This window comes from Gouania willdenowi, chromosome 11 (assembly GCF_900634775.1).
Source record: "Gouania willdenowi chromosome 11, fGouWil2.1, whole genome shotgun sequence".
Classification (NCBI taxonomy): Eukaryota; Metazoa; Chordata; class Actinopteri; order Blenniiformes; family Gobiesocidae; genus Gouania; species Gouania willdenowi.
In genome coordinates this window covers 6,557,475-6,575,433 of record NC_041054.1, presented here as the reverse complement: position 1 = coordinate 6,575,433, position 17,959 = coordinate 6,557,475, and the positions used below count along the sequence as shown (strand labels likewise).

General features: G+C 37.0%; 1 protein-coding gene across 1 annotated transcript in view; it reads right to left on the bottom strand.

Annotated features, from left to right (window-relative positions):
• LOC114472113 (dolichyl-diphosphooligosaccharide--protein glycosyltransferase subunit STT3B) overlaps positions 1-17,959 on the bottom strand; it is a 117,923-nt gene that overhangs the window by 58,674 nt on the left and 41,290 nt on the right. The window contains exon 3 of the mRNA XM_028461222.1: positions 7,777-8,064. Coding sequence (XP_028317023.1) covers positions 7,777-8,064 — 288 coding nt within the window. The remainder of the gene's footprint in view (positions 1-7,776; positions 8,065-17,959) is intronic.

The following is a 17,959-nucleotide window of genomic DNA, read 5'->3' as shown; positions in this document are numbered from 1 at the left end:
GTGTGACTGAGGATCGGCCGCATTCTTCTGTCAGAGTCACAGTTAAAATCTCTCTCTTTGATCATCATCGCTGTGAAGCATGACCGAGTTAGATGCGCCAGAGATATGAGGAAATAACCTCACAGAGCGTCCTGCTTTAATAGAGAGGGATGTTTGCAGTGAAACAGAACTATTGACTAATGGCTTCCTTAATATGCAGTTTTAAACATAAATTGTTTAAAATGTGGGAACACTTTCTGGTCCACCCTCATCTGCATATGACAGCTTGTTTCACTCTGTAGTGGATCAAACTGTGACTTTACGTTGGACATAGTATGAAATTAGTTAAATCAATGTGACCAATGTGGACAGAAGTCTGTGTCTGTCAGAGTTTTAATTAATCGTGCTGCAGCAGCTGTGATCACTCAGCTGCTGCTGCACGAGTCCGCGTGGCTTTAAATGTAACTAAGTCCATATTTCTAGTGCAGTATAATGTTTCACCTTATCGGGGCACTGCACTTATTCCAGGGTTAGAAGCGCGTAAGAGGAAAAGGACTTACGCACACCAGAGAATGCGCATAAAGCCAGATTTGAATGGGAACACCGACATTTCAGGGCTGCTCCACCCACAGTGCGTAACTGGGATGGAGATACGCAATGACTGACTTAAATACGGGGGAGAATAGCGCGCAGCTAAAACCGTGGCTTTTTGGACTTACGCACATGGGAGAACAGAGCCCTTAATTCCTAATGCAAATGTAATTCAGAATTAAACTTAAATACAAATTAGGGAGCTGATTTATTCCTATTTTAATTCTGAATTAAATAATTCCTCTTTCTTGTAAACACTTAATTCCGCTTTAAGTTAATTCCGGTCGTTCTGCCCATGCGCAACTTGCCACGATGACGCGCTGGTGACGACATAGTCCAGAATGGCCGCCCAGACTACAGCCGAGACTATATATTTAATAAGAGCCTTTAAAGACATGGATATAATGAAAAGAGCGGATGGATGGAGGCATAAACATGCGGACATTCACACAGAGTTATTACACACACGGACCTCGGCAAACGGAACAGGCTGCGGGGCATGAAGCACCAGAACTTCACTAATGACGCGTGAATCATTATGAAGTTCATTTTTCACTCAATGTCCTGTAGCGTGGAGGTTGAACAGCTGTTGCATTAACTGCTGGCTTTGATTGACCGAAGTACAGTCTTCTATCTTGCTTCCATGCTGCTCTATCTCTCTTCTGCTCCACGGGTGAAAGCAAAACCACATGTTATTGTGTTATTGTCGAGCTGTTTCAAAACTGCAATCAAAATAAAAGCCGAAAAAAATTTGTTTGCATTTTTTCCCGATAAGCGTGAATACGTCACGTTCACCCCATGACCAATCAGAACCCTTCCCGACTCCCAGACCTAAAGCGGAATTGAATAAAGCCGAATGAACCGGTTTTCCATGTAAACCTCAATTTGCTTTAACTCCTCCAACAACGTTTGTCTGATTTTGACAAATAAGCTATCAAAAAATTCAGAAAGTTCCTGAGATTTATGCTTGTACTTTTATAATTCATAACTAACTTTTTTTTAATTATTTAATTTTTCCTTTCCCATTCATTTCTATTAGAAATTTCAGCTTTTTCGACTTTCAAGCCCATTTTTCAACCCATTTTTTTTTTTTACTTTTTCAACCAATTTTAAGTTTTTCGTCTTTATAACTAATGTTTAGCTATTGCTAAGTTCATGCTTAGCTAATGCTAGGTTAGTGCTAATGCTATGTTAATGTCAATGCTAAGCTAATACTATGTGAACGCTATGCTAATGCTAAAGTTAGCTAATGCGAGATAATATTAATGCTAATGCTAAGCTAATGCAGTGCAACGCAGGACAGCACCAGCATCCTCACTTGCCTTTTCTTCAGGAAATGCAAATATTCTAGTTGGTTTTACATGATTAAGTCTAAGTATCATAACTGACTACAGTTTACGACACTATAGTTGCTTAGGCTGCCACTTGGTTCTATATTTTTTAGATAAATCAAAAATATAAACTTTTCAGGAGACTTATTTATTTAGAATTAAACTGAAATTGGGTGCTGGTACAATTGATGCTAGTATTTTAGATTATGTTAAAACAGTTTCACCAACTATATACGGTATAACATCCCGATTAAGGGCCAACCTTCAATTTAGAAAATTCATGAAATTTTGTAATCCTAGGTGAAATGTTGTGTTTTTAAAAAACAAAAACAATAATTAATATTATTAATTACAATTTTGAATAAATGTTGATATTTATGTTTGAGTTTGAATAACAGAGTTATCTAAAATTACTATCAATTTCAGGTTGAATAACTCCATGAAATATATTTGAATATTCTTAAAATTACTGAGCTTAAGTTCCCATGGAAATTTTCTGGAAATTGTTTCTCCTCTTTGCAACCCTACTTGTAGGTCAATGCTGTTATACTGAAGTGAGGTGTCTACAACTACAAACAAATGGGATGAAACGATGCTGAGAAATCCCATGCAAGGATGAACACATGCAGATTTGTATTAATTGATATGAACAAGGATGGTTATCATGTGAAATGAAGATCAAGCATGATGAAACAACAGCATTGCCAAATCTAGCATAAAAAAGGCCTTAGGGCTCTGCAAGCCTTTACACTAGAGCATAAAACAACATCAATGATGTAGAGATGAAATGAAAAGTTGAACGAATAGCTAACGAGTGACTTCTCTCTCGGTGCCTTCGGCGGGCACAATCGCTCTTTTCTGTCATTGAATGGCAATCAACGTCGGCGCTAATGAGACTATTCACCCTGATGTACAACCAGCTTCACTGGAGAAATACAGTAGAATGTGCTTCTCTGTTGGTCATTTAGAACATGAATTCAAATTAAATGCACAAAAACCTTGCAACTATATGGCTCTCTCTCTAACAGGTACCAACGTGCATCAGTATCTGCCCCTGAATTAATGAATGTAGGGAAGAGTGAAACGTATCAATGTTTCAGCAAAGGAGCTGGATATTGAAATCATAAAGGCTCTGCACACATCCCCCGCTAGGCAGAATACAAGATCAAAACTATAGGTTAAGTATCATGGTCGGCAGCCACATAATAACTGTAAAGTTCAAATTTATATTACCATGCATTCTTTGGGAAACAGAAAAATTAAGGCCTACTGCATTTTCCCTTGCCCTTAATTACCAAACTCATACCAGCAATTATCCATGTATATATAATAATCTTAAATGCTCCAAAAAATATCTCAAGACCGCTGCTAAATTTATGCTTTCAGAACTTGCTTTTTTTCTAATTTTTTTCCTCTGCCCTCAGATTCCCTAAAAATAAAATAAAAATAACTATGCAGCATTAAAAGTGGGACTTTATATGAGAGTGTAGCTAGGTATGCACTGCAGAAAATTGCAACCATAAATTTGAAGTCTGGTTTCAAAATCTATCAATAATTTCTCTCTACCAGTAAGCAGATCAAGGCCACATGGGGCTGAAACATAAACCCACTTAGATATGGTGCAAGGACAGGCATGCAGTGAAAACATACTATTATGGTGCTCAACGACTCAACAAGCATTTTACCCCAGACCTGAGAACTTACCCTACTACGTTCTGAACTGCTGTAAGTCTAATAAGGGCCTCAGAGCTCTTGGAAAGCTACTGTAAAGCCTGAGGCTTTGAAGAAGCGGTGTTTACAGGGCCGATGTTTGATTAGACGATGCAATCATGTCAGGTCCAATGATCACCGCTGATCTATCCAATTTGAGTCTTGTTTTTTTCCCCGTGCTTTAGCCGACTGTATAATTAAAAAATGGAAGCTTCCATTACTATGCTTGACCGTAAGCTTGACAGTTGGATGGACAATGAGGTCCACACTGATAAAGTTTAAGGATGAATCACAAAAGACCAGGTGGCGCTGCGGATTTTCTACATGGCAGAACAAGAAAAAAAACCAAAGACAAAAAAAAGACGACCCAAAGAACAAACAAGCTCTTTCAGACAGCGCAAACCCCCACCAAGCACCAAATTAGTTGAAAAACAAGAAAAAAACGAACAATTTTTTACAAAAATCGGAATGAAAGGCACAATCTAAATTCGATAATTGAAGAACTAACCCAGCATAACCCAGTCAAATTTCATAAAGATCGGTCAATAAAATGTGACATGCATTTTTTGAGTTCCTCCAATACTGAGAAATAGGGATTTTTCTATTTTTGAAAGCATAGCCATGCATGCTGATGATTAGTTGACTTAACTGGCGTACCGTAGTTTTGTATGAAGTAAAGATTGACAGTGACTCAAGATATATTTGCAAAATGTTTTCATGCTAATATGTTTTTCTGCAACAAGCAGTAGCTGATGCATTTGTTTTTTTTTTTGTCTTGTCCACATGTGGCTAAGTTTTGGGTCAGTCAGTGTACAGGTTAAGATCTATGGATATTGTTTAGCGAATAACACCACAGAATATTTTGTTATGTGTTTTTGAAGGTAATTCTACACACATGATTATCTTGCTGGGTAAAATGACTATTATCACAATTACAATTATAGCAACAAATAACAGAAAAACTGAGCATGAAATAGAATGTTTGCTTACTTGAGTTAGAGATATAGTTATTAGGTGTACTTTCTTGAAGGTGTGCCATTTGTTATGTTGTAAATAATTTGGTAATTGTGTTGTATTTTGCGTATCTCGAGCCCTGACAATAACTCGTGATCTTCTGAAGGCAGTGAGAACGAAGACACAAGCAGGACACGGCTCACATTTTTGCCCTAGGGTGATTATTACCCTACACTAGCAATAAGAACTGTTCAAGCACTAATCAAGAAACACCAAGATTGTCTATAATACTTAATTAGAATGGGTTTGGAAAACTGAAGACCTGAGGCCCATCATGATTACTTTAAACTATCAATTAATATTCACTGTAAGCTTTTAGGGTTGGGGGAAAAAGTAAAAATGATCAGCAGACGTAAAGCAAAGACATAAATCTCAAACATGAAGTAAGCTACGCAAAGCTCTTTAAAAAAACAAACAGCTTTAATAACTTCTGTTCGTTTCAGCTGCTGAATGTTTTAAAGCCAAAGCACCTGTCAATGACAGCTGTAGCTATGCTGCACCAAATGAATAATCCTCTTGTTAATGTTTCTAACCAAGAGAATAAATTGCTTCAAAAGACTGAATAATGTAGCAGCGATGCTTCGTATCGTGAACATGTGTGGGAGAAAGCAGTGCAGTATTTAACAGAAACATTCGTACAGCTCCATTATCAATCAATTAAGCCGAAGCAAGCTGCTGCGGGCAAACGCTTCCCTTGGTTTCACTTGAGTGTCTTACTGAGATGCGAAAGCATGAATATACTGGACTAGAGGCGAGGGTTAATGTTTGACAGAGGAAATAGCTGGTATGATGTACTGTATGTAAAAAAAATTTATTGCACATTTTATTAATAGTAATACAATGAACATTTTTTGTTATATACAAGACTAGTAGAGATAGTAATAATAGTTAATTTCTACTACAAAGACCTTTAACATCCAAATTGAAATGTTAAAAAGAATAGATGATTCCAATGGCATTCAGGCCTACAAATTAAGGATGCACAAAATAAGGGAAATCGGCACTGATCGATCGGCCAGCCAGGTCATCTCTCACAGGTTGTTGAGGGATAATAGAGACCCAGAAGTAGCACGAAAAATAAACGCTTTGCAAAAACAAAGTCGCAACTCTCTCTCTCTCTAAATGGCTCTGTGTGCATTCAGCATGTACATTAGAGGTGGGAACCTCACGATATGCGATACAAAGCTCACAATAACGATTATCTCACAATATGACGATACTGCGATTATCGATATACTGGTCAGAAATTAATCTACGATAATCTATGACATAACAAGAAAAAAAAATGAGGTGAAAAAATACAATAAATACTCTGAAAGACAATAAATGGAAAAAGTGTCCTAAGAACAGTGACACTATTTTAGTGCAACATTTCTGTAAATTAGTGTCAACATGCCAATGTAAATGAATAAGTATCTCCAATAGTGCTTTCTGTAAACATAAAGTAGGGTCTTACCAGTGACACCATTATAGTGCAATATTCCAGTAAACAAAATATTGGTTCCTTTAACAAACAGTGACAAAATTTCAGTGAAATTTTAGTAAAAAAGCAGAAAAGGTTTTGAATTTTTTATTTTTTTTTAAATTGATACTTAGCACGAGCATATCGATAATCAATTATGCGAGAAAATACTGCGATATATCGCCATATCGAGATATCGCCACACTCCTAATGTACATCCCAGCACTCTCACACGCACGTGCATCAGCCGTGTGTGTTATCTTGCGTGCGTGTTCAGCCAGGCGCATGCACATAATCCGTCACAGGTTGTTGAGAGATAAGAGACCTGGAAGTAACACGAAAAATAAACGTTTTGCAACACCAAAGTTGCAACTCTCTCTAAATAACTTAGCAGTAAAAAAAATATTTTTAATATTGACCCAAACAAACTGCGACACAGTGATGTCATGAACATGAAACCGGAAGTAGAGCGCTCAATACCGTGCTTATTACCGAGACTGCCGTAATCTTAAAATGAACGTTTTGAACGTTTTACTACACCAAATTACTCCAAAATAACATATGCACACACTTGTGGTATTTGGAAGCCGTTGACTACGTTTCAGGTCAAACATACTCCAAGTCGGGGAGATATTCGCTCCACAAACACACACACATACACACACACTTATGCAGACCTTTTCTGCTTTATAGATCGATTTATACAATTGCAATGCTTTAATTTTAGTGCAGTTAGTACGCATTTATACTCATAAATGCAATGGTACCATCAATTTGCATAATTATTTATTTTGGTGTTTCGGTTTTTGGCCAAGAGGTTTTATTTAGTTGCATCTTTATCTTTATCTTTGCATCATTTCTGTAGAGGCTTGTATTACGTGTGTAATGGGCGCTACACTCCTAATCCATCAATATTTCATATAATTGCCTATCACTATCGCACTCAGCCTTTGAATTACAGGAGCAAGATCTCATTACACCTCATATGAGCAATAATAGGAATGTTTTCAACCTCAGAAAGGCTTTAAATAAAAGGACAGGATCTAGTTACATTGCATGAAAACAGCTCGCGGTGGGATGAAACCACTTGAAATTTGGAAAGGTCAAGTTTAACGAGGAGTTCTCTTCCCCCCCCTCCCAGACAGATACATGTTGTTCACACACTCACACTTGTGAAGCATTCATACAAAGACAGCTGCGGTGATGTAAGGCTGATTCAAGTGAAGAGAGGTTTGCTGGACTGAAGCAAGGTGACAAGTCTGGATGAGAGATCTTGCACAAACGGCAGCTGATTTCAAGGGTTGGGGAACACTGTGCAGTGGAAAGATCTCAGAACTATCATTCATCTAAACTCTGAAGTTTTTATAACACTGAAGAGAATGGAACAGGTTGCACAGAAGCTTTTTGAATATCAGCGAGAAGAAAATAAAGTTATCTCCAATGTCAACCACAAGTTTATAACTTTGAGAAGGGTTTTATCTGCAACACTCTGGGTTAATAACAACCTTCTACCTTTCACAGCTGTGGATAAATAATTCAGCATTTTAGTAAGTACCACCTAAAAGAGTTCCTTACTGGTTACAGAAAGCAACCTTCTTCACGTGATGTGAAAGAAAAATCTTGGATGGCCCTGAATAAATAATTAATATGATAATAGATCAATAGCCTCTGTGTTTGACGTGTACATACCCAGAGGTAATAGGTGAACTGCAAGGCGAAAATGGCGATGCCCTCGTTGTCAAAAGAGCCGGCGACGGAGCGAGAGATGTAACCCGGGACGATGGCGATGAAGCATGCTGCCAGCAACCCTGCACCCTGGTTCCATAACTCCCGTGTCAGCAGGAAGGTGGAGATGGCAGTCAGACCGCTGAACACGGGAGCCAGGAAGACGCACACGTCACGGATGTGGACCGTAATGTGGAGCAGGTTGAGTACGTAGTGAATGAGGCCTGCTGTTACCATTAACCCCGGGTAGACCTGATGACAGAGAGTGAGAGAAAGACAAACAGATTATTAATCATCAGGCACCGATACAACAGCAAAGTGAGCAATAAATACATACAGAGCGAATGCTTATTGTAGTTATATACTATACACGGCTAATAGATGGACATTTAAAACTTTGTTTTGTTTTTATACTATTATTTTCATCAGAAGAAAAATTACACTAAACAAATAAATAATGCTTAAGATAACACATAAATGGCAATAAAATAGTTAAAACATCTTTGCATCTATGTTATTTTAGCCGTTAATTAATGAGGGAAGGAAGTCCTGACTGTAACACAGGGTTTTTCAACGTTGGGGCCACCTAGAAATAAAATGGGGTCACCCAAAATCTCTAGTAATAATAAAATAAAAATAAAATAAACTGATTAAAATTATAATTTAAAATGTTTCATTGTTAAAAAAAAATAATTAAAAATCATTTTCTTTTTTTTTTTTAGAAAAATTACTTTCAAATTATTTTTTTAAATTTAATAAATCTATTTTGCACAATTAAAAAAACAATACCAGCACATAATATCACAGACATATTTAAACAGTGCAGGAAGAGGCAGAAAGCTCCAAGAGCTTAAATAATTTCTATTTTTTTCCAAATGAAAACACCACTAACAATCTCAAAGGTTGGCAACCACTGCTGTAACACAGATACATTTTTTATTCATTCCCAGAAGGGGAAATTCAAGTGCTCAGTAGCATACAGTGTGTGCCATACATTCCACACTCATACATTAATACATAAATAAAATAAAAAAGGTAAAAAGTTACTAATGATAGTAATAAAAATTGTAAAAAAATGTTATTTCCTGTGTATACAGTGTCTGAGTATTTATTGTCAATGACCTATACCAAGCATGAGTAACTCTCTAAATTCATCATGACCATTTGGCATTCACCAATTCAAAAATAACTTTTGGCTTTAAAGAAAGGCAGTAACAAAGATTTTTTTTTTTAAATAAAAAAACAACTTTAGCTTTACTTCACAAAATTTGGCCACCTCATCCCTGAGATGCGCACTACCGGAAAATGGATTTTTGCTAAAAAAAAATAAATAAATAAATAATTTTTGTTTTCAAAGTGAACGGACACGTGTTACAGTAGGTTTATAATCACAGTAAGGTGGTAAACTCAATACGTGACACAGGCTAATCCTCCTAGATTATGTTGGGTTTAATGCATGGTGCACACTAGAAATGACTGCAGCGTATTTCACCTCAAACACAAGCAGGGATTGAACTAACAAACTCAGCACAACAACACAAAGATAGTCTCCTACTGCCACGATCCTCATGACAAAAACAATGCTTTTCCTAAATTGGAAAACATCATTTAGGTATTTCGGAGATCTTTCAGGTTTTCTACAGGGATGATATGTAAATTACTGCAGGAAAAAAATGGGTCAATCCAACTTTCCCTCTCAAACATAACTGGGATTGCTTTTAACGTAAGCTCTGAGCTTTAAGTAAATGACTCATGATGTGGCTCACTTGCTGGTTTAGTCAATGATAATATTAGCTGAGTTTACTGAATAGAGTCTATTGAGAAAATAAAGACAAATGGAGCCACGGCAGCCACTTCCTCTTTCCAGGAATCCCTTTGATAGGAAACTTTATTCAACAATATACGTAACCAATGTTTTACACAAATATAGAAACAAATACGATGTTGAAAAGTTTAAAAGATTTAAATTAGCGCCTTAACAAGCAAATACGAGAATTAAAAGCTTAAAAGCAAATTCTGATTAGAGCCCCTTTGGTTTGATTTGGACAAAAATTAAAGAACAAGAACTAAATAAATTGTGTAATACTGTCAATAGGGAAAATAAAATAATGAACAAGGTTTCCAACACACTGAAGACACTCAGTGAAAGTATTTCTTTAAGGGGTGAAATTATTTGTAGGTACCGTGGATTGTTGCAGTGAGCTTTGGATGTCTTTAGTTAAAAAGGCTTATGTTAATGCGTGACAGATCCCTGGTGTACATTCACTGCTGTAGTCTGGATTCTACAACTCTCTTATGTTTCTGTATTTTTAATGAGTCTGTGCCTTGGAGATGTTTAATTTCACTTCATTGACAATCAGTGTTACTAATCTTTGCTCTGAAAATTAAACCCTGTCTAATGTTGATGTATCTAGCTTATCTTTGTAATTATTACTATTAGCTATACTGAAGCGATTGTTGCAAAGTGTAACAATAAAAATGACAAAGTACTTTTAGAAAATGTATTCACTCTTAATAGTTACCATACATGTATTAGCCATTTTAGCAGCCACGTTATGCTGTTTTGTTGCATTCACTATGCAACCATCCTGTTCCACCGCATCCCTAAAGTACTTTATTGGATTCTGATGTGGTGACTGTAGAGGCCCCTCGAGTAAAACAAAGGTTTTGTCATATTCATAAAACAAGATACTCAGAGCTTTTCTCCAATCTAGAAGTGGCCTTTAAAAGATAGATTCACTATGAATATAAAGTAATGGGCATAGTCAGCAAAAATACTTCACAGGTTCACACCGGATGAGCCACAAAATGTCCGTACGTCCAGATTACATACAAAGACAATGGATAGATGCATCCCAGATGCGAAATCTGTCCCGTGCGGCGGTGCGTTGGCCGTGCGAACTTGCATTCGCAAAATATTGAACTCCTGCAACCATTTCGCATGACGAAAACCAATCTGAGACTTTGTTGACGATGACGTCAGGCCAACAACACGGACACAGGTCTAACCACTCCATATAAGGAATAGACCAAGTAAAAAGTACATGGCTTACTTTTATCAAACCAAAGAAAGCCACCGATTTGTTTATGGTCAGATTTAACACTTGTATGAAAGGATAAAAGCTAACATGTCACACATCGTGTGAAATAAATGTTAGCATAAACACTGACGTCACTATTCCCAGCTTGTGAAAAACAATATTTTTTAAATTATATTTCCCATTAGACTTAGCTGGTCCCATTAGACTAATGTAACTATTGTGATTATTACACCAAAATATACTGAATAATGAAATCATCAAGCTTAATCTGGTTTAATTATAGGAAATCAATGAAAAATTTTTCAACCATAACTTTGTGTAACTCATTATAAAATATAAAATAAACAAGATTCAGTAGCAGTAAAAAAAATAAAAAAAAACATTAATGGAGATATTTTTGCTTCTCATGTGCTTTTTTTTTAAGAAAATAATTTCATTATAAGTGAGGCGATAAATGAATTGCATACAATAACACTAATATATTCCATAAAATATCAACTCATGACCTCTGAGTCAGCAGCTATTGTTGCTTTTTTTAATATATCTAGTGTTGATGTATTCAAATTCATGTGTGTTTTTAAGGAAACGGTTTACACTTCAAGTTGGGAATTGTTTTATTTATAGTTTTTATTTATTGTGATTTCTATCGCTATAATGATTGAGTTTACTATTATGTAATACCTGTATTGGCCCCATACGATTTGACGTGTGTCAATTTGCTAAAGTTGGTACTCGCTAGACCACCAGTTTTACGGTGGAACATTGTTTATAAAAATGTGATATTGTCCCAAAAAGTGTCCATTTAGCCTGTGTCAATTAAGAAGGGGAACTCCATCATATTCTCAAAATTAGACATTGTTTTGGTGCCCATCATTTGCAGTGAAGAATTGTCTAAATTCATAATGCAGATTCTTCTTTTTTTTTTTTTTTTCCTTTTCAAGACTTATTTAAAATAAGTGAAAATATTAATGACAACAACATTGCCATTTCCTACTCAGACAGTGCTTTCTGCAATCATGAAAAATCTGAGCCCCTCCAAGTGAAAATACTTTCCTGTAGTTCATGCCTAACTGTATGTTGCAGCAGAAGACATGACTGAACATTTCTCAATCTTTGTTTTTCTGATTTGGGTTTGCTGTTCCTATATGAGTTATATTGGGGAACCATGTCACCATTAATAGAGCTTGAACAATGTTTCTCTCTCCTTGCACTTTCAGCAGGTTATCTTAATCCTTGTCTTCTTGCCCTAATACATTAAGCTGTAGCCGTTTGAAAGACTGATTAAGTAATTGTGTTAAAAAAAAAAAGTTGGAGAGGTGTATTTCATTAAGTGGCCAATGAGTGCATCATAGACTAAAGGTGACAAAAGCTGTTAGCATTACTGGACTCACTGCCCTTTAGGCAACAAAGGGAGGTTTATAGGCTTGACAACCCTCCATTGTTCTGTTCTGTCAAATTAAAAAAGCCCTTCGTTATCTTTGGCTCTGGATAAAGCAACTGACAGTCATCCTCTGAGGATTGGAGGGTGGGTGGCTGAAATAAGAAAAAGAGCATTTGAACTGGTTTAAGCAGAAAAGCATTCAGCTCTCATATTAAATATCAGCTAATACATCTACTCCAGGTATGAGGCGTGACAGCTTGTATACTAATGCAAGCTTTCGCAATTAAGAGAGACTTCCAGTATGATCTGAATAACTTTCAGTACACTGAATGAGAGGACGGTTTAGTTGATGGGGAAATGTTGATATGGAACGGAAGCTTAGATGAATCAAGTAAAATGAGAAAAGGTATCAAATTCTTTGCAGCGTAAGTGAGCTATAAATACAGAAATAAAAAGAAGGCTTAAAGGCTTACGACTGAATACGACTCTCCACAGCTTTAAAGCTGGATTCATTAAATCTACCCAAGGGTCACTGACCTCCTCTCAACAGGACAGAGGAGAATGTCAGGGTCAGGTTGTCGGGTCCTGCGAGGTTTTTAAAATGCAACACAAATCCATCATGAACTGACAACACAATCCTAAAAGGAGCCCAGACTAGTCTAAAGGATTGAGTGTTTTAAAAGTAATATGAATGAAATGAAAATGGGGATTTAAAAGCAACACAAGAGTTAAGTTATGAGCTCCCACTCCCTTAAAGTTGTCCGTGTTCAGAAGATTGTGATCATCAGCCGTGTAAACAAAGACTTTCATAATTAGTCAGATGTGAATCACCAGTTTTATGATGACACAATATTGATTCTTTTGACAATAGCACAGTAGTTGCTGATATCACAAAGTCTGCCATAATTCGATACAGTGGACATTGACTGATTCAAGACAACACTAAACATTTAACACAATTAGCTTTTTTCTAGCTTCAGGAGAATTGTAACTATTTTGATATTTTTGATAAATGGCTGAAAAGTTACAATTCAATTAAAATCCTTCTTTTAAACAAAAGGAAAAAGACCTGTCCTGTATTTCACTGACAATGTTGATCGAATGTTTGAGTTTCAATCGATTTGATTGGATCGTTGCTTAGTCAATATATCGATCCAGATAGATGGCTCGTTACACCTTTGATATGTAGCACACACAAAGCATAATTTGTTCTTAACCTATACATTGATGATTCATCTTAATGACAACAACTCTTTATTATACAATGTTCATTTTTCTAACAAGTGTATAACAACTTTCTGCCTTTACTGATGTGGGTGTGATGCGTTTTTTCAAGACCGAAAAATTAGCTTTCATTGTGGCTGTATTTACTGTGTGTGCATGTGCGTGGGCGTTTGTGCATCTTGCATGAATGTGAAAATGTTCTATACTTGCTAAAACTAACCAAGATCTTGTATTTCTATACTTGACTTTGCAGCTTAATTTTGCATTGATTTGCATGTTTATACAGATACATTTACATTTTGAGCAGGCAAGAGTGAAGCCCTCCTACCTACCATCAACTGTACTATGCCCTACATAATACAAAATGCTATTTGCCATCTGGTGCTCTAATTCTTCTTTAATATGCTGTCCAACATCAGCAAAACCTTCCCAATCTTAGGTGAATACTGCAGTGTTCAGACATCTCTATTGGGTGTGCAATGCATATGGAGCACAGCAAGGCATTGTACCAGAACTGGTTTAACTTTAACTGCAAAGCTATTGCAATCCCAAAGCAAGAAGCTCAGCAAACTACTAAGGCTTGTAAACACAAAGATGAAGTTGAGGTGCAGGAATGGCGATGAAGTATTTTGTAGTTTAGCTTCAACTGCAATATCTGCTAAGGAAATATATTAATTATTCATATTTTGTCTTTTTCTTTTGACAGCTAGCTCAATATTTACATACACACAAAAAAAAATGCAACAATAATTCTAGTGCTGTGTAGTTTAATTTCTTCAGTAGATCACCTCACAACCAATGGCCGTGGGCAGTGAGGCTCCCGAATGCATAGACAAAAAGAATTTTAAGTTGGCTGCTACAGAGCAAATAAAACAGGTTACACCAGTTCATTCACCATCTTCACAGTGCATGACTTATATTTGCAATTGGTGGTATATAAATAAAGTTCAACTGAATTGAATAAACATGGACTGCCATTGCGATCAACCAGTAGCATGGAAAAATATTTGCTTGATAAAGATCTGTAACAGCATAAGTAATTAGGAACAGAGAAAACAAAGCACAATTATCTGTCTAGAATAATTCACACATGATAAATGCAAATACTCCCATTACAGTACTTTTCATATCTTTGCATTAAAGGTGGAAATTGATTTGAAAAAAGATGTGTGCAAACTGGAACAGCATACACAGACCTAAGGTAAAACTGTGTGTCGGTCTCATGAACAGCTGCAAAAACAGATTCCCGAGAGATTTCTGCCTCTATTCACATATTAGTACTGCAGCAACACATAATTAGTTGACTTAAAGTAGCCTGTCTCTCTGTAATCTAATCAAAACGCATGTTGCCCATTTTGTAAAAATCTGTTTTGTGTTTTTAATTTAGTAGAATCTAAAGCAATCACAAGCCTAAATTGTGTGAGAGCCCTGCTTCAATTTAATTCAACTTGATTATATTTGTATGCAGAAAGCATTGCCCAATGCAGCCTAAGATCCTTGTAAATGCAGGGCTCTACAGTGCAGGCATTTTACTCACAAGTGCCCTGACAAAAAAAAAAAACACACCCGAGAGCTGCAAAAATGATACATGTGGGTAAAGATAATTACCAACCAGAGTCAACCAAGCCATTTCATCCACAACAGAGGTGCCAAATGCCCGGCCCTTGACATCCGCTAAATAGCGCTGGCCATTTAACACACTGAGATCACAGCTACCCTCACACACACAAATCATTGCGCTGATTTAAACCAACACCAGTGAGGTGCAGGCACAGGGTGCCCCCAATCCCCATACAACTAATTTAATTCTGATATTGTAACCCTGAGTACTGGCCAATACAGATATTGATCTGATACAATATTAGTGAAAATCATACAAAATTATTACTAATTTTGTAGCGTGGCATGTTAAAGTATTGAGCAAGTCATTACTTGAACAGAGAATAGCCAGCAACAGTAAGTATTGAAAAAAATGACTCATTTGATAGAAGTTCTGGAGCGGAGACTGAAAACCTCTGTATCAGAGTGCTTATGTCAGAGGTTTTGGGTGCAGGTCGATATACACATTCTTTTGCCGACATCAAACCGATATTCAATATCAATATCGGATTGGGACACGCCTCGTGTCTATGCAGCCCTGGTTGAGTAGCCTCAAAGCAAGTAAGGAAATTTGATGAAAATTTACAGTCAAGCTCAGAGTTTTATACATCCATGTCCCACAATCCTCCAGTCGCAATGCACCAATCAGAGTTGTTCTCTGTAATAACTCAATGAGTCACACCACAAAAAAAAAGAAAGAAAAGAGCGTGAAACCAGTCTGGCCAGTCAGGTGAAGGTGAGGAGAGACTGAGAAGAGAAGTCAGCAGTAAAGGACGCTCCTCATTTCCAATTTAGTGATGTAGTTCTTTTTAAAATGTAGTAAAGCTTTGACTTTTCCTTTTCCTTTGAAGGAAGGGTCTGCAATCCTGTTCAGAAACACATTTTGCTTTATACTCGGTGAAATAATTTTTCCATCCGGAGAGTGGTCAATACATGTTTTCAGGAAAGGAAAGGGAAAGAATCAGATCCCTGTAGCAACTGGAATCCTGTAAAAACTCTTACCAATACCTACCATTCCTGGCCACACCCACCACTGTCCCTCCATTCCCCCACATGCACATTCGTCACGTGACACAGTTCCCAGAAATACAAAGCACAAATGATTCATGGGAAGGGTCTGAAAAGTGATGTTGAGATTCTTTTTTTTCGGTTGGACAGCTCTATGTTTGTTTTGCTTTGGGGGGATTTGTTATTTTTACATGAAATGCACGTTCAAAGTTGTAAAGGCATGGATTGGGACGGAGCTTTGGATGAAGCACTGCGGGATAGAGAGTAGAGGGTGGAGCTTGGTCTTGCTAGCTGAGATCTTCCTAGCTTTTGAAAATTGCACCTTTAAATGCAGATTCAAAAATTGGGTTCGTAAATTAGTTAATAAGGACCAGCATGGAGGGTCTCCCCATTCAGGAATTTGATCCAACTCCTGTGATGGAATGCTGGCTGACATCTAAACATACAAGAAGGCCAACATACAACAGAGGAAATAAATGAGAAATCAAAATGTTAATCAAAAATTCATGATGTGCTGCTTATTTGTTTGTGTCTATAAATAAGTATTTCTTCGTGCTCCCAAATATTTTTCTTTCGGAGCACATCGTCTTCTCCTTGGAAAAAAATGTCTGTGTAAAGCGCTGAAATGTAACAAAAATAACATCTTATTTATACGCCTTCCAGTTCTTATTACCAATTTCAAAATAAGCCCCAGCTACCAACCCGTGGTTACAAAGCCCAGCCCAACTATCCGTGTACTGTAACAGAACCAGATCATTTTTCATTTACAAGCCAGCCTTGTCATAAGCAATTAGGGAAGCGTTGATGGTAATTACTTTTGACGGGTAAATGCTGATTGACAGATTGCAATTTGATGGTTTCTCATGCAACAGCCAGGCTTATACTCAAGCATCACCATTGAAAACAGAAGAAGCTTCTATCCCTGACCATCTGGTTGGTGCTGTGAATCAAAACGGCATCCGATAGTGATGAGAGGTATTAACATGATCACTGTCAAAATTGCAAGAGGGCAATTCCCAGTGAGGCAAAAAAGGCTGTGTTTCTACAGCGCAGAGCTGAAGCTCGAAACCACAAAGACATGCTACAGGCACAGGGGTCAGGCTCACACTCACTGCAAGAAAACCACAGGTATTTAGTCCTTGATGCCCCATTTGCTTGTGCAATTACAGCTCAGAGTGAAGGCCCTGCCTAACCATGAACCACGTAACCTTGGTAAGAAAGGACAACAAGTGGGCTAGGTGAAAAGAAAATGTTGGATAGACTGGAGGTATTCAATTCTTCCAGCTCTTGAAAAAAGCCAGGGAAATGGAAGCTTAGAAGAACAATGATGGTGAATAAACATACTATGTATTCCACTGAAAAGGGATTATTCTCTCCAAGCGATCAATGTTGCAGACAAACAGAGAGGCCAGAAGAGCTAAGAGAAACCGCATGCTTATTGTTGCTACCTTATTGTGCTTGAATCCAGGCTTACAGATGCTGTGGTGTTTTCTAAACTGCTGTCCATAACTCAATATAACCTCTGAAATAAACTGGTATTCATGAGGCTTGTTTGGTCTTCTCATGCAATTATTCTTTTTATTATGATCTTATAAAATTGTTAACGGCATAAATAACCCAAGACCTTTGTTACAGCAAAGCAGTTGGTGAAATATTACTTTTGAAGATGTCATTCCACCCATTTTGAAATGAACATTGCAAATATTTGCTTGAACAATAATTCTAAGAAAATAAGTATTTCCATTTAGCAATGTTTAAATGCCAACGCAAGGTTCAAGAGCAAAGTATTACTTCTCTATAGATCTGAAAGGCTTTCAAGCTAGGTGGGCTGTGAAATCTGTACACCATCTTTTTGAGTAAACCTGAGCATTTTTTGTACCCAGAAAAAGAAGCC